General features: G+C 42.9%; 2 protein-coding genes and 2 pseudogenes across 2 annotated transcripts in view; 1 reads left to right on the plus strand and 3 right to left on the minus strand.

The window, feature by feature from the left end:
* LOC112081010 (trypsin-2) overlaps nucleotides 1–1,731 on the plus strand; it is a 7,188-nt gene extending 5,457 nt beyond the window's left edge. The window contains exons 2-5 of the mRNA XM_024146963.2: nucleotides 65–218; nucleotides 518–777; nucleotides 1,106–1,242; nucleotides 1,351–1,731. Coding sequence (XP_024002731.1) covers nucleotides 65–218; nucleotides 518–777; nucleotides 1,106–1,242; nucleotides 1,351–1,500 — 701 coding nt within the window. The 3' untranslated portion in view covers nucleotides 1,501–1,731. The remainder of the gene's footprint in view (nucleotides 1–64; nucleotides 219–517; nucleotides 778–1,105; nucleotides 1,243–1,350) is intronic.
* Nucleotides 1,732–2,551: 820 nt separating this feature from the next.
* Nucleotides 2,552–3,468, minus strand: LOC112081002 (interferon-gamma-inducible GTPase 10-like; annotated as a pseudogene).
* An 8,195-nt stretch (nucleotides 3,469–11,663) lies between these two features.
* On the minus strand, nucleotides 11,664–12,810 carry LOC112081003 (interferon-gamma-inducible GTPase 10-like; annotated as a pseudogene).
* Nucleotides 12,811–20,811: 8,001 nt separating this feature from the next.
* Nucleotides 20,812–22,584, minus strand: LOC112081011 (trypsin-1). The gene is made up of 6 exons (XM_024146964.2): nucleotides 22,497–22,584; nucleotides 22,167–22,317; nucleotides 21,781–22,031; nucleotides 21,462–21,598; nucleotides 21,158–21,259; nucleotides 20,812–20,980 (listed from the first exon to the last, which is right to left on the minus strand). The coding sequence occupies exons 1-6, from the start codon at nucleotides 22,534–22,536 to the stop codon at nucleotides 20,933–20,935; spliced, it is 729 nt and encodes a 242-aa protein (XP_024002732.1). The 5' UTR covers nucleotides 22,537–22,584; the 3' UTR covers nucleotides 20,812–20,932.
* Between the last annotated feature and the right edge of the window lie 1,166 nt (nucleotides 22,585–23,750).

Below are 23,750 nucleotides of genomic sequence, written 5' to 3' on the forward strand. Positions count from 1 at the left end.
CTCTCCATCCTACTCTCTTTCTCCTCTGACCCTCCCTCTGCCTTCCACTCCTTCCCTCCCTCAGCGGCAGCTCCTATGGATGACAGGATCGTGGGGGGTTATGAGTGTGAGGCTCACTCCCAGCCCTGGCAAGCCTCTCTTAACATCGGCTACCACTTCTGTGGTGGCTCCCTCATTAACGACCAGTGGATCATCTCTGCCGCCCACTGCTGGATGAAGTGAGTACTGCAGGGTCACTGTCAACCATCTTTTCCCTTTACTGTGCCTCCCAAAGGCCTCTTCATGTAAAGGTTTCTATTTTTTTTATCCTCTCCCTTCTCCAATTTTCCATCTGTCTTCACTTTCTGTCTTCCCCTCTCTCCTTCTTATCTTCTCTGCCTTCCTCTCTCCACTTATTCACCTTCATCCCTTTCTGCTCTCTTTCCTCTCATAAATCATGTCCTCTCTCTCTCTCCCTCGCTCTCTCACTCTCTCCTTCTCTCTCTCTCTCTCTCTCCCTCTCTCTCCCTCCCTCCAGTCCTTGGAGTCAGCTTGCCATCCTGGGTGACCACCACATCTGGGAGCACGAAGGAACGGAGCAGTACATGTCTGTGGACGCCATCTACTGGCACCAGAGCTATGACTACCAGACCATGGACCACGACATTATGCTGTTGAAGCTGGCACACCCTGTCACTCTCAACAAGTTTGTCAAGCCCATCGCCCTGCCCACAGCCTGCCCCAAGGCCGGTGACATGTGTGTGGTGTCTGGATGGGGAAACATCTACACCGACTCGGGTATTTATGTAGATGGGGTGTAGTATGGGATGGGGTGGAATGACAATGAGATTGGGATGAGATGAGAAAATATGGGTTATTGAATGTAATCAACTAAAATACATTTTCTTGAAATTATAGCTCACGCTAGGTCTACATGTTGATGGGAAATCAGCAAATCAATTTACTTGAGAGGGTAGCTACTTCTAAGAATACCACTTACTGTATATTTTCTTTCCCCCCCTCTCTCTCCCCCCAACCATCTCTCTCTCTCTCTCTCTCTCCCCCCAACTGTGTCTCTATCTCTTTCTCTGTCTCTCATCTGTCTCTCTGTCTCTCTCTCTGTCAGTGTTCAACCCATTTAACCTGCAGTGTGTGAACATCCCCATCCTGTCTAAGAAGGCCTGTGAGGAGTCCTACCCTGGCCAGATTACTGATACCATGGTGTGTGCYGGATACCTGGAGGGAGGCAAGGACGCCTGTCAGGTATGGAGAATACCCCTGTAACCTCACAAACAGAACATTTCATTTGTTTGTTTATTCATTTATATATTAATTCATTATCTCTCTTTCCCCCCTCTGTTTCTCTCTCAGGGTGACTCCGGCGGTCCCCTGGTATGTAACGGAGAGCTGCATGGCATCGTGTCCTGGGGTGTTGGCTGTGCCCAGCCCAACTATCCTGGTGTCTACACCAAGGTCTGTGCCCTGCTGCCCTGGATCGATGAGATCATCACCAACTACTAGCCTGTACCCTCCACACCAGAGTAGAGAGAGAGAGTGAGAGAGAGCTAGAGAGAGAGAGAGAGAGAGAGAGAGAGAGAGAGAGAGAGAGAGAGAGAAGGAGAAGGAGAAGGAGCTTGAGAGGGGGAGAGAGAGAGGGAGAGAAGATGAAGTAGAGAGAGACAGAAGGCTGATGTTGTTACATACAGGAAGACAAAGAAACATCTAGTCAATAAAATGGCATCTTTGACTTCACTACTGTATGTTTGTCTTTTTTATTACAATTCTTTGTGTCAATAAAAAAAATACACAAACAATCAATGATTTAGATAACAGGGTAGATTACTACAATATTTAAAGTCACATCAAACAATTTAATAATTGAAAATGAGATGACACAAAGAAGCATGCTAACAGAGGTACTCTTCCACTGTTTGACATTTCCTAAGCACCCACCTACTAGTTACTAGTACAATCAAATAGTGACAATGGTATATTGTACAGAGCAAGAAATTAGATGGCAAAGACAAATTAAATGGAAAAGTAACCATGCTAACAAACATATGCTAACAGATGTATGGCCTCCATTGTTTTGCACTACACACTGCTAATGCTGTTAATGATGCAAATGCTAATAATGATGCTATAGCTAATTACAATGATAATTAGAATAATGATGCTAACTCTACGTACAACACCAGAACTAAGTAAACAAACTCAAACGTTGGGTTCATGGCTCTATTCATATTGTCATGGTAACAAAAGTGATCAGACATGAATCAGACATTTGACTTGTGAAAAGCTGTATCTAAAGTACAGCCATTGTAACCGCATCCACCTTGAAGAACAGGGTGTTTTCAGTCTGACCATTTTTTGTAATTCCAAGCCTGCCACCATTAGCACTGCTTTAGCATCCTACACCAACTATTTTATTCCCTTGTGCAGAAGGTGTAATGTAGTGGCAAAAGCAATCCCCATTGCACCAAAACTAAAAACAACAGTGGTCAACACAGCTTCGATAGCCTTGGCTGCCACCATGACTGCTGTATGCAGCATTCTAGCCATCACCTTCTCATCAACTCCCCCAGTGAGACTTCATCGCTGAGCTCAGTTCACCCACTGGCTTGTTGCCACGTTCTGACAGTCTCTGGAGGGATTTCTCATCCAGTCCAAAGGTTATGAAGGCCTTGTGGAAGAAGGCCTGCATAACACCAATCTCTCAGCCCAGGGATGGGTACGGCTGCTGTGGTGGAGGCGCTTTTGAAAAGACATTTCCTCTTCTTCTCAATCATGACTATTGAGCAAACCGGCAGAGCCTGGATTAAGGCCGACCTCTTGTGCTCTGAGAGGTTTTCCTCCAGAGAGTAGATTAGCTTCTGGAAATCGTACTTCCCCAGCTCAAATGTGGAGATGAGGAAAACGTTGGTGTTCCCTACGGTCTTCAGGTTCACCTCACAATTCTGTCTGATCTTGGAGAGCAAATCCTCCTCCCTGTAGTTCTTCTTCCAAGCCTCAGCTCGGCTGTCGTTGTCAATCTTCGACCAGACAAAGTAAAATATCTTCTTCATATTCTGGATCTCTTTGGCCAGCATGATGTTGTTCTCTTTGAACCTCACTGTGCCGATGATGATGAAGAAGTTGTAGGTTTTAAACTTGTCCTTCTTCAGGTACTTCTTTGCTTTAAAGTTTGGCTGCCGATACCAGGCAGGTCCCAGAATTTCACATTAGGCATTGTGTGATGGCTGTATCTAATGGGCTTCATTGTGGTCTTGGTCACTCCAGTTTCTGCTGCCCCTTGGTCCAAGTAAGGCATTAAACAAAGGTGGACTTTCCCGCCCCGCTCTCCCCTGTCACAGCAATGTTAAGGGTCACGTTCTCCTGCAAATCCAGGTGCTCCTTTGCTTTGGCTGCATTCTCTGTTGGGGTAAACTTGTCGTAGTTCTTCATTTCCTTGACGATGTCAAGATCCTCATATAAGTTTTCATCAGACATCTTGCTCCTGACAACCCAGAAAATGAGCTAAATTAATAACACACAAACATTCATCACATGCAGAACTATCCATTTATGTAATATACATGCATTGTGCAATCTTAGAAAACAGGGTTATTTGGGGTTTTATGCATTGTTTTATGGATTGGCAATCTTCATGGTTCATTGGGCGATATTTCTTTCTTTTTACTTTTTGGATTATTTGTGTATTGTTTTGTGTTTTGTAAGGTATTACTGCACTGTTGGAGCTAGGAACAAGCATTTCGCTGCACCTGCGATAACATCTGCACATCTGTGTACCCGACCAATAAACTTTTATTTGATTTGACAAGATTAAATAACCCTTTACTAAAGAAGGTTCTATATATAAACCCAGTGAAGGCAAAAAACCTTGAGGTTTCTATCCCTATCCCAGAAGGTAATGTGGATTTTAGCAAACAATAGCTGAGAACCTAACATGCTGACCAGACCGGACACGTCGCGTGCGCGAGCGTCGCAAAATAAATGTAGAAATCCATGTTATTCAATTATTGCACCCACACTGCTTGCGCGTGCCAACGAGTGTCTGTGATGCCAAGGGCTAAAATAGAACTCCTTTCTATTTCTGACACAGATTGCGCTGAAAGTCCTGCCTCTCCCATCTCCTCATTGGTTTATAGAAGCAGGTACCCATCTCCTCGTTGGTTATACCCACGTGGGTGATTGAAGCTGTTTTGCCGGTGGTCGTGGTAATACTAGGAAAGTTTAGATGCCAATCACCATATAAGTTCAAAGATGAAAAAGCCTGGAAGGAGGAGAGATGACTAGAAACGATTCGGTTTGCCGTTTTATGTGTGGATTAATTGTTGGAGTAGAAGACCTTGTGCATATCAGGTAAAATAACAACTCAATGTTTATATCCCAGGACAAATTAGCAACAGCAAGCTAGCTAAATAGGACAAATTAGCTAGCAAGTGCAAGCTAACTAGCTAAATTGCCATACATGTTTAATGTTTTTCGACCTGTCCCCAAATTAATGACATTGGTTCAGAGTTGGTTTTTATATTTTAACCTGCGTGTCGTGATCGCGTTTGGTGTAGGGGGACAAAATAAATGTATGCACGATAGCGCACGCGCGTAGCCGGTTTGGGTTCCGTGTCACAGTCACATCTAACTCTGAAATGACAGCTAACTAGCTGCCTTTTCATTTGTTTTAGCTGTTTTGCATTGACATTTATATCAATATTAATGATGCTGCTGAATGTTCAGAAAAATGGCTAGCTATCTCGTCCGACACGTTTACTCTCGATGGCAGGGGTTAGATAGTATTAGTATTTTTGCAGCATTGTTGCCGAGGTTGGAGTGGCAAAGAGCAAGGTTCATAAAAATGTATTATTTAATTCAAATATGTTTATGAAGCAATAATCATATAATAAACTGTAGGCTAGCTAGATAAGGTTGTTTCAGGATTTGAGCACATTTTTGTAAACAGGAACAGGTAGGCTGCTTTTAGTTAGCTTCTGTATAAGCTAGCTAACTCTTACAAAAAAACATGAATATTTGTTATTGAATATGCCAAATAGAGCTACAGACCACCTGACATTGGCAATTAGCTAACTGTTACTTTTATTTCAGTGTGGAGTCAGATGATGGGACTATGTTTCATGAAGCAGTTAGAAGACTGGACTGAGTGTTGCTGTCGTCTGTTGAATGCATGACACGTGATGGGCAGTAAGCTGACTGAGAGGAGGTATGTATTTCATTTATTTATAATAAGTCTTGGTGATTCAATAGTTAATCATTACATGCCTTTTAACACATTATCTACAGTGCCTTCAGAAAGCATTCACACCCCTTGACTTTTTCCACATTTTGTTGTGTTACAGCCTGAATTTAAAATGGTCAATAGTACAAATTTGCTTAACAAATCCCATAATAAGTTGCGTGGACTCACTCTGTGTGCAATAATAGTGTTTAACATGATTTTTGAATGACTACCTCATCTCATCTCAGACTACCTCATCTCATCAGTTGCCGGAGAGGAATGAAACTGCTCAGTGATGTTACCATGAGGCCATTATTGATTGTAAAACAGTTACAGAGTTTTATGGCTGTGATAGGAGAAAACTGAGGATGGTTCAACAACATTGCAGTTATTCCACAATACTAACCTAATTGACAAAGTGAAAAGAAGGATATACAGAATAAATATATTTCAAAACATGCATCCTGTTTGCAACAAGGCACTAAAGTAATAATGCAAAAATTATGCCAAAGCAATTAACATTTTGTCTTGAAAACAAAGTGTTATGTTTGGGGCAAATCCAATGCCACACATTACTGAGTACCACTCTCCATATGTTCATGCAAAGTAGTGGCTGAATCATGTTATGGGTATGCTTGTAATCATTAAGGACTGGGGAGTTTCTCAGGATAAAAATGAAATGGAATAGAGCTAAGCACAGACAAAATCCTTGAGGAAAACCTGGTTCACTCTGCTTTCAACCAGACTGGGAGATTAATTCACCTTTCAGCAGCAGAATAACCTAAAACACATGGCCAAATCTACACTGGACTTTCCTACCAAGAAGACAATGAATGTTCCCGAGTGGCAGAGTTACAGTTTTGACTTAAATCTACTTGACAATCTATGGCAAGACCTGAAAATGGTTGTCTAGCAAATATCAACAACCAATTTGACAGAGCTTGAAGAATTTAGAAAATAATAAGAAAATGTAGCACAATCCAGGTGTGGAAAGCTCTCAGAGACTAACCCAGAAAGACTCACAGCTGTGATCGCTGCCAAAGGGGATTCTACAAAGTATTGACTCAGGGGTGTGAATTCTTATGTAAATTTGATATTTTTGTATTTCATTTTCAATACATTTGTAAACATTTGTAAAGTATTTTGTGTAGATAGGTGAGAAAATGTATATTTAATCCGTTAGGAATTCAGGCTGTAACACAACAAAATGTGGAATAAGTCCAGGGGTATGGATATTTTCTGAAGGCACTGTATATCAATTTCCATGTACTGTTGTATACACTTGACATTTTCTTGGGGATACTGGGGGGTAATCCCCAGTTCTATTGTTGAATCAGTTATTTCCACCTTTAAACAGAGGGGTTAGGCCTCTGATCGAGCCTGTCTCACATGGCGTCAAGCACGAGGAGGTAGATTGAATGTGATACTGAAGTTATTTCAAACATGAGGAGGTAGATTTACTGTGAAACTTACACATGGAAAAGTTCACAGACCCACTCCAAAAGGCTTTCGGAGCCATCATCGACTCAATGGGTTTTGTCCAACATGTCTCTGGACCTACTCACTGCCAAAGTCATACTCTGGACCAAGTTTTGTCCCGTGGAATACATATTGTGGAACTTAATGTTTTTCTTCATTATCCTGGACTATCAGACCACCATTTTATTACGTTTGCAACCGCAACAAATAATCTGCTCAGACCCCAACCAATGATCATCAAAAGCCGTGCTATAAATTCTTGCACAACCCAAAGATTCCTAGATGCCCTTCCAGACTCCCTCCACCTACCCAAGAACATCAGAGTACAAAAATCGGTTAACCACCTAACTGAGGAACTACATTTAACCTTGCGTAATACCCTAGATGCAGTCGCATCCCTAAAAACAAAAACATTTGTCATAAGAAACTAGCTCCCTGGTATACAGAAAATACCCTTGCCCTGAAGCAAGCTTCCATAAAATTGGAATGGAAATGGTGCTACACCAAACTGGAAGTCTTCCGACTAGCTTGGAAAGACAGTACCGTGCAGTATCGAAGAGCCCTCACTGCTGCTCGATCATCCTATTTTTCCAACTTAATTGAGGAGAATAAGAACAATCCAAAATGTATTTTGGACAGCTAACTAAAAAGCAGCATTCCCCAAGAGAGGATGGCTTTCACTTCAGCAGTGATAAATTCATGAACTTCTTTGATGAAAAAATCATGATCATTAGAAAGCAAATTACGGACTCCTCTTTAAATCTGCGTATTTCTCCAAAGCTCAGTTGTCCTGAGTATGCACAACACTGCCAGGACCTAAGAGCAGGAGAGACACTCAAGTTTTTTAATACTATATCTCTTGACACATTGAACATAGTCGTGGACTCTAAACCTTCAAGCTACATGCTGGACCCTATTCCAACTAAACTACTGAAAGAGCTGCTTCCTGTGCTTGGCCCTTCTATGTTGAATATAATAAACGGCTCCATGTCCACCGGATGTGTACCAAACTCACTAAAAGTGTCCGTAATAAAGCCTCTCTTGAAAAAGCCAAACCTTGACCCAGAAATTATAAAAAAACTATGTTGAATCTCCCATTCCTCTCTCAAAAAAATGAAAAAGCTGTTGCGCAGGAACTCACTGCCTTCCTGAAGACAATGTATACGCTTCAGTCTGGTTTTAGACCCTATCATAGCACTGAGACTGCACTTGTGAAGGTGGTAAATTACCTTTTACTGGCCTCAGACCAAGGCTCTGCATCTGTCCTCGTGCTCCTTGACCTTAGTGCTGCTTTTGATACTATTGATCACCACATTCTTTTGGAGAGATTGGAAACCCAAATTGTTCTACACGGAGAAGTTCTGGCCTGGTTTAGATCTTATCTATCGGAAAGATATAATTTTGTCTCTGTGGGTGGTTTGTCTTCTGACAAATCAACTGTACATGTTGGTGTTCCTCAAGGTTCCGTTTTAGGTCCACTATTGTTTTCACTCTATTTTACCTCTTGGTGATGTCATTTGGAAACATAATGTTGACTTTCACTGCTATGCGGACGATACACAGCTGTACATTTCAGTGAAACATGGTGAAGCCCCAAAATTGCCTGGAACCCTGTGTTTCAGACATAAGGAAGGGGATGGCGGAAATTTTTTTATGACAGAGATGCTAGCTCTAGGTCTCAAGAAACAAAGATCTTCTGTTGGATTTCACAATTAATCTTGATGGTTGTACAGTCATCTCAAATAAAGCTGTGAAGGACCTCAACGTACTCTCGACCCTGATCTCTCTTTGATGAACATATCAAGAATATTTCAAGGACGATTTTTTATTTTTTTTCATTTTTTTTTCATCTTCGTAACATTGCAAAAATCTGAACATTTCTGTCCATAAATTATGCAGAAAAATATATCCATGCTTTTGTCACTTCTAGATTAGACTACTGCAATGCTCTACCTTCCGGCTACCCGAATAAAGCACACAAAAAACTTCAGTTAGTACTAAACACGGCTGCTAGAATCTCGACTAGAACCAAACAATTTGATCATATTACTCCAGTGCTAGCCTCTCTACACTGGCTTCCTGTTAAGACTAGGACTTTTTTCAAGGTTTTACTGCTAACCTACAAAGCATTACATGGGCTTGCGCCTACCAATCTTTCCGATTTGGTCCTGCCGTACATACCTACACGTACGCTACGGTCACAAGACGCAGCCCTCCTTACTGTTCCTAGAATTTCTAAGCAAACAGCTGGAGGCAGGGCTTTCTCCTATAGAGCTACATTTTTATGGAATGGTCTGCCTTTCCACGTGAGAGACGCAGACTCGGTTTCGACCTTTAAGTCTTTATTGAAGACTCATCTCTTCAGTAGACCCTATAATTGAGTGTAGTCTGGCCCAGGGGTGTGAAGGTGGATGGAAAGGTACTGGAGCGATGAACCGCCCTTGCTGTCTCTGCCTGTCCAGTTCCCCTCTCTCCATTGGGATTTTCTGCCTCTAACCCTATTACGAGTATAAGTCACTGGCTTACTGGTGCTCTTCCAATCGTCACTTGAGTGGGTTGAGTAACTGACGTGATCTTCCTGTCTGGGTTGGCGCCCGCCTCAGGTTCGTGCCGTGGGGGTGATTTTTGTGGGATATACTCGGCCTTGTCTCAGGGTAGTAGGTTGGTGGTTGAAGATATCCCTCTAGTGGTGTGGGGGCTGTGCTTTGGCAAAGTGGGTGGGGTTTTATCCTGCCTGGTTGGCCCTGTCCGGCGGTATCGTCGGCCAGAGCCACAGTGTCTCCCGATCGCTCCTGTCTCAGCCTCCAGTATTTATGCTGCAATAGTTTGTGTCGGGGAGCTAGGGTCAGCCTGTTATATCTGGAGTATTTCTCCTGTCTCATCCAGTGTCCTGTGTGAATTTAAGTATGCTCCATCTAATACTTTCTCTTTCTCTCTCTCGGAGGACCGGAGCCCTAGGACCATGCCTCAGTACTACCTGGCCTGATGACTCCTTGCTGTCCCCAGTCCACCTGGTCATGCTGCTGCTCCAATTTCAACTGTTCTGCCTGCTGCTATTGAACCCTGACCTGTTCACTGGACGTGTTACCTTGTCCCGGACCTGCTGTTTTGGACTCACTCTCTACCGCACCTGCTGTCTCTAACTCTGAATGATCGGCTATGAAAAGCCAACTGACATTTACTCCTGAGGTGCTGTCCTTTTGCACCCTCTACAACCACTGGGATTATTATTATCTGACCCTGCTGGTCATCTATGAACTTTTGAACATCTTGGCCATGTTCTGTTATAATATCCACCCAGTACAGCCAGAAGAGGACTGGCCACCCCCCAGAGCCTGGTATCCTCTATAGGTTTCTTCCTAGGTTCCGGCCTTTCTAGAGTTTTTCCTAGCCACCGTGCTTCTACACCTGCATTGCTTTCTGTTTGGGGTTTAGGCTGGGTTGCTGTACAGCACTTTGTGACATCTGCTGATGTAAAAAGGGCTTTATAAATACATTTGATTGATTTGATGTGCAATTGGTAATGTCATACCCAGCCAAATAACTGCTGTAAATCTGTACTGTAGAATGTTTATAATAATCTGTTCTGAGTTACGGACCCATCTCTACCTCAGTCTGGACTGGTGGTTATTGTTCTTTTATTAGGATCCCATTAGTTGTTGCAAAAGCTGCAGCTACTCTTCCTGGGGCGCAAAGAAAACATAAACCATGACATAATACAGAACAATAATAGATAAGAATAGCTCAAGGACAGAACTGCATAAATTTAAAATAAGTATATAGAAATATAATAGGTTCTGTACTGACAAAACACTGAGAAAACAGAGATGCCCATACTATAGGCCTATATTCAGTTCCCCATTCTAATGTTTAAACTGTGAACAGAGAAGAGGTGAAGATAGCCCATGTGGTTACATAAGGTTTATCCACTTGCACAGCGTGCTATGCATCTCATCTAAATGTATACTGAACAAAAATTTAAATGCAACATGTAAAGTGTTGGTCCCATTTTTCCCAACGATTCCAGAAATGTTCCATATGCACAAAAAGCGTATTATTGTTTACATCCCTGTTAGTGAGCATTTCTCCTTTGCCAAGATATTCTATCCACCTGACAGGCGTGGCATATCAAGAAGCTGATTAAACAGCATGATCATTACACAGGTGCACATTGTGTTGGGGACAATAAAATGTACAGTTTTGTCACACACCACAATTCCAAGTTTCAAGTTTTGAGGGAGCATGCAATTGGCATGCTGACTGCAGGAATGTCCACCAGAGCTGTTGCCAGATAATTTCATGTTAATTTCTCTACAATGTCGTTTTCGAGAATTTGGCGGTACATCCAACCCGCCTCACACCCGACAACGTGTAACCACGCCGGCACATGACCTCCACGTCCGGCTTCTTTACCTGCGGGATCATCTGAGAACAACCACCCGGACAGCTGATGAAACTGAGGAGTATTTCTGTCTGTAATAAAGCCCTCCTAGGCCCACCCATGGCTACGCACCTGCCCAGTCACGTGAAATCCATAGATTTGGGCCTAATGAATTTATTTCAATTGACTGATTTCCTTATATGAACTGTAACTCAGTAAAATCATTGAAATTGTTGCATGTTGCGTTTATATTTTTGTTCAGTATAATTTGTATTTTATTGTGTTTATTGTTTCATTCACACCTGCTCTGTTGGAGCTCAGATCTTAAGTACTTCACTGAACACTGCAACGACATCTGCAACCCTGTGCATGTGACAGTGTAGATACAATTACAAAATATCTAAAATAAAAAGGGATGTCAACAATGCTATAGCTAACAAAATACTAATGCTAATAATAATGCTAATTTTAATAACAACGCTATACCTAAGTTAACAAACTCAAACCTTGGGTTCCTGACTCTTTGTTGTCATGGTAACAAAAGTGATTAGACATTTGACATTTCACCTGTAGGATATGTATCTGCAGCCATTATAGCATCCACCATAAAGAACAAGGTGTTTTCAGTTTGATCATTTTACATCCTTCTACACCTGCCACCATGAGCACTGCTTTAGCATCCTCCACCATCTCTTTTAATCCCTTATCCAGAAGGTGTAATGTAGTGGCAAAGGCAATCCCCACTGATCCAAACCTACCAATGGCAGGTATGCTAGTCAACACAACCTCGATGGTCTTGGCTGCCACCATAGCTGTTGTTCTCAGCATTCCAGCCACCACCTTCTCATCGACTCCCCCAGCGAAGCGAGACTTCATCGCTGAGCTCGGTTCATCCACTGGCTTATGGACACGTTCTGAGAGTCTCATCTAGTCCAAAGGCTATGAAGGCCCTGCAGAGGAAGGCCTGCATAATACCAACCTCACAGACCAGTGAGAAGCCAGGGATGGGTACGGCTGCTGTGGTTGAGGTGGCAGCAGCTGCAACGCAAGGAGTTTTGAAAAGCTCCTTCCTCTTCTTTTCAATCATGACTTTGGAGCAAACCGGCAGAGACTGGATCAAGGTGGACCGCTTGTGCTCTGGGAGGTTTTTCGAGAGAGAGAGAGTCAAGCACTTCCCCAGCTCAAAGGTGGAGATGAGAAAGACTTTTGGGCTCCCTACGGTCTTCAGGTTCACCTCACAATTATGTCTGATCTTGGAGAGCAAATCTTCCTCCCTATAGTTCTTCTTCCATGCCTCGGCTCGGCTGTCGTTGTCGATCTTCGACCGGACGAAGTAAAACATCTTCATCTTCTGGATCTCTTTGGCCAGCATGATGTTGTTCTCTTTGAACCTCACTGTGCCGATGATGATGAAGAAGTTGTAGGTTTCAAACTTGACCTCCTTCAGGTACTTCTTTGCTTTAAAGTTTGGGGTGCCGATACCAGGCAGGTCCCAGATTTTCACGTTAGGCATTGTGGGGTGGGAGCATCTAATGGCCTTCATGGTGGTCTCCATCACTCCGGTTTCTGCTGCTCCCTCGTCCCCATCCAGTCCAAGTAAGGCGTTAACAAAAGTGGACTTTCCTGACCCACTTTCCCCTGTCACAGCGATGTTAAAGGTCACATTCTCTAGGAGATCCAGGTCCTCCTTGACCTTGGCTGCATTCTCTAATTGGGTAAACTTGTCATAGTTCTTCATTTCATTGATGGCGTCAGGATCTTCATAGAAGTTTTGATTCAATTAAATTACCGTCTAATTTTTCTGATGTCAACATTGCCGACCACAGTACAGTAGTCAAGTACAGCGGTTTTCAAACTATTTGGGGCCGGGAACCCCTTTTGTGTTAGCAAATTCACCAGGGACCCCCTCATAATCAGAACACAACTTCTTTAGAATGCAATAAAAATAGCATACAAGGACTTTTACTATGACTTCTGCAATGCATGGCCAGACTAATCAAGTTTTGGGCCCTGGGAAAGAACAGTTTAAAGGTAGGTCTACCTCTTGGCATCAGCAGAGAAAGTTTTCCAGTTTTCAAGCAAATTCTACACATTTTGCTATAGAACAGATTTTTGTTGCCGTTTTAAAGCACATTTCCTGGAATTCTACACATTTTGCCATGAGACAGAGAGAAAACGTAGCAGTTTTAAAGATAAAATTACAGTGCATTTACAGTGCCTTGAAAAAGTATTCATACCCTTTGGAACATTTTATTGTGTTACAAAGTGGGATTAAAATGGATTGAATTTTTTTGGTCAACAATCTACCCAAAATTCTCTGTAATGTCAAAGTGGAAGAAAATGTTTGTTTTTTAAAGATTCACAGAAATTGTTTAACTAAAATATAGTTGTTGCATAAGCATTCAGCTCCCTGAGTTAACAATCTAGAAGCAGCTGTGAATCTTCTTGGTTAAGTCTATAAGAGCTTTACACACCTGGACTGTGCAATATTAGCCCATTGTTATTTTCAACATTCTTCAAGCTTTGTCAAGATGTTGGGGATCATGGCTAGACAGCAATTTTCAAGTCTTGCCATAGATTTTCAAGCAGATTTAAGTCAAAACTGTAACTTGGCCACTCAGAAACATTCAATGTCTTATTGGTAAACAACTCCAGTGTAGATTTGGCCTTGTGTTGTAGATTATTGTCATGCTGAAAGGTTAGTGCTCCCCATTTGCCCATCTTGTATAATATAACATTAACTCTAACCTCTGCATAACCTTCCTCCTGTCATGCTTTCTGAACACTACTCCCTCTCTTCATCCTTCTCTCTTTCTCATCTCACCCTCCCTCCCTATCCTTAATTCCCTCAGTGGCAGCTCCTATGGATAATAGGATCGTTGGGGTTATGAGTGTGAGGCTCCCTCATCAACGCCCAGTGGATCATCGTTGCCTCCCACTGCTGGATTATGTAAGTACTAAGGTCACATTCACTTATCTTTTCCCTCAAGCCTCTCTTCCTTCGTCAGTGCATTATATTTTCTTTCTGTTTCATGTTTTCTCTCCTGTTTTCACTCACAAATCATTTGTCTGTGGACGCCATCTACTGGTACCAGAGCTATGACTACCAGACCCTGGACCACGACATTATGCTGTTGAAGCTGGCCCACCCTGTCACTCTCAACAAGTTTGTCAAGCCCATCGCCCTGCCCACAGCCTGCCCCAAGGCCGGGGACATGTGTGGGGTGTCTGAATAGGGGAAAATTGATACCGACTCTGGTGGGAATGCAGACTGGGTGTAAAATGGTACTCAAATCAAATCAAATCAAATTTTATTTGTCACATACACATGGTTAGCAGATGTTAATGCGAGTGTAGCGAAATGCTTGTGCTTCTAGTTCCGACAATGCAGTAATAACCAACAAGTAATCCAACCTAACAATTCCACAACTACTACCTTATACACACAAGTGTAAAGGGATAAAGAATATGTACATAAAGATATATGAATGAGTGTAAATGGTAAACAGAACGGCATAGGCAAGATGCCAGTAGATGGTATATGAGGTACAGTATATACATATGAGATGAGTAATGTAGGGTATGTAAACATAAAGTGGCATAGTTTAAAGTGGCTAGTGATACATGTATTACATAAAGATGGCAAGATGCAGTAGATGATATAGAGTACAGTATATACATATAATAATATGAGATGAGTAATGTAGGGTATGTAAACATTATATTAAGTGGCATTGTTTAAAGTGACTAGTGGTACATTTTTACATAATTCCATCAATTCCCATTATTAAAGTGGCTGGAGTTGAGTCAGTATGTTGGCAGCGACCACTAAATGTTAGCAGTTGCCCGTACCAGGCGGTGATACAGCCCGACAGGATGCTCTCGATTGTGCATCTGTAGAAAGTTTGTGAGTGCTTTTGGTGACAAGCCAAATTTCTTCAGCCTCCTGAGGTTGAAGAGGCGCTGCTGCGCCTTCTTCACAAGCTGTCTGTGTGGGTGGACCAATTCAGTTTGTCCGTGATGTGTACACCGAGGAACTTAAAACTTTCCACCTTCTCCACTACTGTCCGTCGATGTGGATAGGGGGGTGCTCCCTCCTGCTGTTTCCTGAAGTCCACAATCATCTCCTTTGTTTTGTTGACGTTGAGTGTGAGGTTATTTTCCTGACAACCACACTCCGAGGCCCTCACCTCCTCCCTGTAGGCCGTCTCGTCGTTGTTGGTAATCAAGGCCTAACACAGTAGTGGTCGTCCGCAAAACTTGATGATTGAGTTGGAGGCGTGCATGGCCACGCAGTCGTGGGTGAACAGGGAGTACAGGAGAGGGCTCTCCTGCACCCTTGTGGGGCCCCGGTGTTGAGGATCAGCGGGGTGGAGATGTTGTTACCTACCCTCACCACTGGGGGCGGCCCGTCAGGCAAGTCCAGGACCCAGTTGCCACAGGCGGGGTCGAGACCAGGGTCTCAAGCTTGATGACGAGTTTGGAGGGTACTATGGAGTTAACTGCTGAGCTGTAGTCGATGAACAGCATTCTCACATAGTATTCCTCTTGTCCAGATGGGTTAGGGCAGTGTGCAGTGTGGTTGCGATTGCGCCGTCTGTGGACCTATGGGTCGGTAAAGCAAATTGGAGTGGGTCTAGGGTGTCAGGTAGGGGGAGGTGATAATGGTCCTTGACTAGTCTCTCAAAGCACTTTCATGATGACGGAAGTGAGTGCTACGGGGGGTAGTCGTTTAGCTCAGTTACTCTTAGCTTTCTTGGGAACAGGAACAATGGTGGCCCTCTTGAAGCATGTGGGAACAGCAGACTGGGATAAGGATTGATTGAATATGTCCTTAAACACACCAGCCAGCTGGTCTGCGCATGTTCTGAGGACGCGGCTGGGAATGCCGTCTGGGCCTTCAGCCATGCGAGGGTTAACACATTTAAATGTTTTACTCACCTCGGCTGCATTGAAAGAGAGCCCGCAGTTTTGGTAGCGGGCCGTGTCAGTGGCACTGTATTGTCCTCAAAAGCGAGCAAAAAAGTTATTTAGCCTGTCTGGGAGCAAGCATCCTGGTCCGCAACGGGGCTGGTTTTTCTTTTTTGTAATCCGTGATTGACTGTAAAGACCCTGCACATACCCTCTGTGTGGTCTGAGCTGTTTGAATTGGCGACTCTACTTTGTCTCTATACTGGACTTTAGCTTGTTGATTGCCTTGCGGAGAGAATAGCTACACTGTTTGTATCGGTCATGTTTCCGGTCACCTTGCCCTGGTTAAAAAGCAGTGGTTCGCGCTTTCAGTTTCACCGAATGCTGCCATCAATCCACGGCTTCTGGTTGGGGAATGTTTTTAAATCGTTGCTGTGGGTACGACATCGTCAATGCCCTTTCTAATGAACTCGCTCCTCGAATCAGCGTATTCGTCAATATTGTTGTTTACGCAATGCGGAACATATCCCAATCCATGTGAGCGAAGCAGTCTGAAGCGTGGAATCAGATTGGTCGGACCAGCGTTGAACCAGACCTGAGCGAGGGAGCTTGTTGTTTTAAGTTTCTGTTTGTAGGTCTGGAAGCAACAAAATGGAGTCGTGGTCAGCTTTTCGAAAGGAGGGCGGGGGAGGGCCTTATATGCGTTGCGGAAGTTAGTATAACAATGATCCAAGGTTTTACGCAGCCCTGGTAGCACAATCGATATGCTGATAGAATTTAGGGAGTTTTAGTTTTCAGATTAGCCTTGTTAAAATCCCCAGCTACGATGAATGCAAGCCTCAGGGTGTGTGGGTTTCCAGTTTACAAAGAGTCAGATAAAGTTCGTTCAGGGCCGATCGATGTGTCTGCTTGGGGGGGGATTATATACGGCTGTGATTATAATCGAAGAAGAATTTCCCTTGGTAGATAATGTGGTCGACATTTGATTGTGAGGAATTCTAGATCGGTGAACAGAATGACTTGAGTTCCTGTATGTTGTTATGATCACACCCACGTCTCGTTAATCATGAAGGCATACAACCCCCGCCCCTTTCTTTCTTACCAGAAAAGATGTTTGTTTCTGTGGCGCGATGCGTGAAGAAACCAGCTGGCTGCACCGACTCCGTTAGCGTCTCTTGAGTGAGCCATGTTTCCGTGAAGTAGAGAACGTTACAATCCCTGATGTCTCTCTGGAATGTTACCCGTGCTCGGATTTCATCAACCTTATTGTCAAGAGACTGGACATTGGCGAGTAGTATGCTAGGGAGTGGAGCGCGATGTGCCCGTCTCCGAAGCCTGACCAGGAGACCGCTTCGTTTGCCCCTTTTTCGGCGTCGCTTAGGGTCGCCGGCTGGGATCAGATCCATTGTATTGGGTGGAAGGCAAAACACTGGATCCGCTTCGGGAGAGTCATATTCCTGGTTGTAATGATGGTGAGTTGACGCGAGTTGACGTTGCTCTTATATTCAGTAGTTCCTCCCGACTGTATGTAATGAAACCTAAGATTACCTGGGGTACCAATGTAAGGAATAACACATAAAAAAACAAAATACTGCATATTTTCCTAGGAACGCGAAGCGAGGCAGGCCATCTCGGTCGGCGCCGGAAGTATGTATGTATGTATAAGTATGTATACTTCCCCCTTCAGACTGTGGGTCTGAAGGGGGCCCTGAAAGTGTGGCTGTCTCTGTCAGTGTCCAACCTGTTTAAACTCCAGTGTGAGGACATCCCCATCCTGTCAAATAAGGCCTGTGAGAAGTCCGACACTAGCCAGATGAATGACACCTAGAGCTCTGCTACCTGACTCCAACCCGGACAGGCCATGACATTATACATAGGGTTGTTTTTTCATCAAAGCTAGGGTACAGGCAGGGCTCGTTTATCAATAAATTGATCACTAACATTTCGAAGCTGAGTCATTTACTCGCGCTGTGCTGCGCAATACTGTCATATCTCACTAAGATCATAACTGTAGTGACACATCACTAAGATCATAACTGTAGTGACACATCACTAAGAACATAACAACTTCGTCAAATATAAGACAGGAGAGATTTATTCACGGAAAATAAGAATGTAGTGTGACCGAAAGTAGCTAACAGCTAACTGTTCTCTCATGTCTCTTCATTGTGCAGAGCAGCCCAAGCGGAGCTGTTGCTTGATAGTCACAGACACAGAGCCGCCATGAGCAGAGCGCATGCAGAGCGTGCCACAGGGAGGAGCAGCTAATGGATTCACTAAAGGGAAGTTTTTTCTGATTTCGGGCCAGGCCTTAAAATTGACAGAAGCCTGTTTAAGTGGAAAGTCAACATATGGCATGTGACCGAAGGTTATGGCATGTGAACACATGTGTGAAACACATGCAGTATGTTTTATATGTGAACTCATATGCAAAACAAAAGTAGCATATTTTATATGTGAACTCATATGCAAATCAAATGTACTATGTTTTATATGTGAACTCATATGCAAATCTCATGCAGTATGTTTATATGTGAACTCATATGCAAATCACATGCAGTATGTTTTATATGTGAACTCATATGCAAATCACATGTAGTATGTTTTATATGTGAACTCATATGCAAATCACATGCAGTATGTTTTGCATGTTGGTTACACTTTACATTACAGTGCCCTTCTTACTGTGTAATTATTCCTGTAATTACAGTGTAACACGTATTATAATTTCTAACCATTGTTGCATTGTACGTACTTTGCATTGTATTTAGGGTTAGGGTTAGGGTTAGAGCTAAAGTTGGGGTTAGGCTCACTGCTGTAAGTGCATTGTAACTCCTTGTAACAATTTCAATACTTAATCATTATTAGTCATTTATAATGAATAATTATTCATACTTAATACAGTGTAATTACATGAGTAATTACACAGTAATAAGGGCAATGTAATGTAAAGTATTACCTTTTGTACTGTGTAATAGTGTGCAGTTTGGGGCCTTTTGAAAGTGGCTTTTCAAAATTCCTTTACAGCAGCAAGGTACATCGACATCATTAATGTGTAAGAACTCAGAAGGTGTCGCCAAGTGCTAAGTTCATTAGCAGTCATCTAACGATAACTCATGTTACCAATGGCACTTTTTGAGCTCAAAGAGTCGAAATTCTAAACACGTTCTACTATAATATTTTTTATGAATTCACTTATTCTTTCAAGTCATTACATTAGCGATACTGTTGTGAGCGGGTACATTTTTAAGAATTATTAGGTGATTAAAACCAAATCGGTAACAGAATTAAAGAAAAAGGAATTACTGTAGTCTAAAAAATGCAGGTTTAACTAGGCAAGTCAGATAAGAACAAATTCTTATTTACAATGAAAGCCTACACTGGCCAAATGTGGGCCAATTGTGCGCCGCCCTATGGGATTCCCAATCATGGCCGGTTGTGATACAGCCTGGATTCAAACCAGAGTGTCTGTAGTGACACATCAAGCACTGAGATGCAGTGCTTTAGACTGCTGCGCCACTCGGGATCCCCAAAAAGCAGTTCCCTGACCAGGAAGCGGACCCAGGACGCGGCGGTGAGAGAGCCAAATCCTAACCACTAGGCCGGGAGCCACTTGTGGATTTGACAGCTTTAATGCAGTTGCACCTCCAACAACGCCAAAACAACCAACCACTATGCCGATGTCTGCTAAAGCGGATCTGATTGAATAGAGCCCTTAGAGTTTTTACTACATGAGTGGGTTTTTAAGTTGTTGGTGAAATGGGTTACAAGTATGCTATTGTAAGTGTGATTACCAATTGATTATCATTGATTGGTAATGCCTGACCTGTGTCTATAAATTCCTATCTGTCACGTGAACTGATTGAGATGGTGGTTGCTTATAGAGATTAAAGTCACGTTTTATTTCGCTCCTGTACGCTGCCTCTGTCTGATCTTAACTTTCATTATAGTTGACGTTCCAGCCTTCGAACCCCCTTAAAGGCGCCTTACACTATTGAACACATACACAACAGTATGTGTTAATAGCATACTGTAGCAGCAATATAAAATGTGTATACAAAAGACACTCTTCACTGAATATAGTTCATTTTGATTTATTGGAGCATTGGAGAAAATACAAAGTTGTAACCGTTTTTATGCATCAAGTGATCACTTCTCTCTGACATTTACACAGGCATAGTCCCATAAAACCAATAATTAATGTTGCCACATGGATTCATGGAAACTATGAACATGTCTATGACGTTTCCAGTAGAAAAATGTTTATAGTGAGAAATAATTCCTCCTAACAGTTTACAAGGTTAAAGGGATAGTTCACCAAAATTAAGAATTAAAATAATCCTAATGATTTGTAGAGAGAGTAGTCTGTGCAGTCAGAATCTGTATTCTGTGGAGCCAGAGAATCAGCAACCCAAGTTTTGTTTGATATGTTCCCACTTAGAATACTTGATTGCCAATAATAAATGGGACTGGTAGGACCCTCTTTTAACATGCTCTAATTGGTCAACTGAAGATCAATACTTTCTTGACATCATCACCATACATTGTGTATTCGGACTTATCCCTTATAGTTTATTGAAGCCTTAAAAACACCTACGGTACATGTACATTAGAAGTGCTTAAGCTGTTATAGTTACAGCATTTATAAACCAACACAAATTGAGACATTCCACTTGCAATCAACACTACTTTGATGACATACAGAACATACTATTGCACTACTACATTCATGAACATGTGTTCTATGCTGCATGCATGTAAGAAGTACCTTCTACAGTATATTAATTTTTATAGTTTTATACCTTGGGAATAGACACAGTAACTCAAATTATGTTAAATGCTTTATTTGTCATTAGTATTTAATCTCCAGTATAAAAGGTAGATGTTGAACTGCACAGGATGTTGTAGAGTTCTGGGACCATGCTGGAGGACCGAAGCTAGGATCAGACTTAGTAGGTGGCCATGGTGCTGGTCAGCCAGTTATTGAAGATGCACACCTGGAGGAAGAGAAGAAGACATTATTGGACACACTCAATGGGAGGCAACATAAGAACCATCAATCAATGTTTTATAGACAATGTCTTTTTCCTTCAGGAAACCAAGGGATATCACAGTGATGTATGTATTTTGATGTTTTCCTCAAACACAACAGAAATACCAGTTTTCTGTCTTACCTTGGCGTAGACACCGGGGTTACCGGGCTCAGCACATCCGTAACCCCAGGACACAACACCCTGAAGCTCACCATTGCACACCACGGGGCCACCGGAGTCACCCTGAGAGAGAGAGATAGAGAAAGAAAGAGAGAAAGATTAAGAAATCGAGAGAGAGATAGAGGAAGGGAGAGAGAGAGAGAGAGAAAGAAGGGAGACACGTGATTTGAATTGGTTATTTCATTATCAATTTCTAATCAATTGAAAAAGTACATTTAAAGTCATCATTGTGGTACCACTAAATTGAGATCAGTGTGGTAAGTACCTGGCAAGAGTCCTTGCCTCCCTCCAGGTATCCAGCGCAGAACATGGCGTTGGTGATCTGGCCAGGGTAGGAGTTGTTACAGTCGCTGTAGGACAGGATGGGGATGTTCAGACACTGCAGCTTGTTGCYRTCRGCRGCTGTAAGGAAAAGCAGACAGAGAGAAATGGAAGAATGGAGAGAGGGAGAAGGAGGAGAGTTATGGTTATATATAATGGCATTGCGTTTCTAATAGTATATTTTCAATGCCTTTAAACACACTCAGTCACCATGAAGATGACCAACTGGCACATGTAACCTTTGACCCAGGTTCTGCACTCACTGGAGCTCATGGTGTTGCCCCATCCAGAGACGGTACACATGGTGCCAGCGGGGGCACAGCTGCTGGGCAGAGCAACAGGCTGCACGTWGGTGTTGAGGGTGGCGGGCTTGCTCAGCTTGATCAGCATGATGTCATTGTCGATGTTGTAGGAGCTGTAGTTGGGGTGACGGATCACGCGGGATGAAGAGATGAACTGCTCGCTACCCTCAGTCACCTTGATGTTGTGCTCGCCCAGACGCACCTCCACACGGCTGAAAGAGAGAGAGTTCATGTGAATGTGGAGTTCACTTGTGTCCTTTAGTTTGGCAAAAGTTAAGCTTATCAAATTGTTGCAAGGTGTTATTGACTCAATATGTTGCTAGTAGTTCACTTGGGAGTGTACTTACGACTTGTAGCAGTGAGCAGCAGACACAACCCAGTTCTCATTGACCAGGGAGCCACCACAGAAGTGGTACCCAGAGTTCAGAGACACCTGGTGGGGCTGGGAGTTGGCCTTGCACTCATACCCTCCGACAATCTTGTCGTCCTCCGTGGCGACTGTAAACAGAGAGCAGGCACATTCTTAGCTATATTACCTCAGCTTTTGAGATGGAAAAGCATAGCACTATGATAAAACAACAACAACATATTTCTWAATAACATCAAAGAAACACMTTTGTGATGTTAGTGTCATTACACAGTCCTGTTCTTTTTTCTATGATCATTACTATACTCACAAGCGGCTCCAATGASCAGAACGAAGACCAGAGAAATCATGGTTGCTGTATGATCCTGTCGATGAAAGGGGTTAATCTGCACCCCTGGTATATATGCAGAATCGGGTGTGCCACCCCATTTAATGGAACTGTTTGATTGGTCAAGAGAAAGCCAATCAGAGGCAAAAGGTGCACTGCCAAGGTCAGCATTATGACGAAGCAGTTTCCATCATGGTGTGGTATGAAGTTGACCGTGAAGGTAGCAGAAAGCTAAATATCTGTTGTCATTAGTCCCAGTACTTTTTAAGTGCAGGTTCTTACCATCTGGTTTGATTGAATTTCTTACAGGACACAGTGATACATGTACAATACACTACAACTGCCAGTTTGAGATGACCACTATTCTCTGCATGTTCAGACTGTATGTTGACCTCAACATGGCTGCAACACAGCTGTATGTTTCACACGCTGGTATTCTCTTGCAGAAGTTGACAAACAGAGCTTTGCTGCTCACAGGCCAATTTTAGCTTTGTAAACAAGTAAACTGGGTTTAAGGGGTTTTGTTGGAAAGTYATTCAAGGCTGTCGTAAAAATAGGCTCTGTATACCTTATATGGCCATGAGTTCATTACATAAGTTGTATAATCATAAGTTCCTCCAAAAACCATTAAACTGTATGCAGTTAATATGCAGTAAAACAATCAAAGTAAGCACACACTTAGGTAGTGTAATATATACACAAGATTCAAATAAACAGTTGTACTTTGACAGTAGATTAAAGTCAACACCCCGGCTTAACCCTAACCTTACCCATAACTCTCAACCCTAACCCTAGCTTCATTTCACATCCCAACTCAACCCGAACCCTTGCCACAACCCTAACCCTAGCTTCTCTTCCAAATCCCTAATCAATCCTAACCCTAACACTAGCTTCATGTCAACATCCCTGCTCAACCCAAACCCTAACCCTCAACCCTAACCCTAGCTCTTGTCCACATCCCTGCTCAACCCAAACCCTTACCTCAAACCTAACCCTAGATTCATGTCCACATTACGACTCAACCCTAACCCTTAACCCTAACTTCATGTCCACATCCCAGCTCAACCCTAACCTCAACGCTAACCGTAATATGGTTACCAATCTCAATTCGAAATACTCTTATTGAGTGGAGATATTGCGTTAAGTAAGTAAGCYCTAGCCTGAACAGGAAGCCAGAGGCTACACTGGAGTAGTATGATCAAATTGTTTGGTTCTAGTCAAGATTCTAGCAGCCGT

Source organism: Salvelinus sp. IW2-2015, unplaced genomic scaffold (genome assembly GCF_002910315.2).
Source record: "Salvelinus sp. IW2-2015 unplaced genomic scaffold, ASM291031v2 Un_scaffold16647, whole genome shotgun sequence".
In the NCBI taxonomy this organism is placed as follows: Eukaryota; Metazoa; Chordata; class Actinopteri; order Salmoniformes; family Salmonidae; genus Salvelinus; species Salvelinus sp. IW2-2015.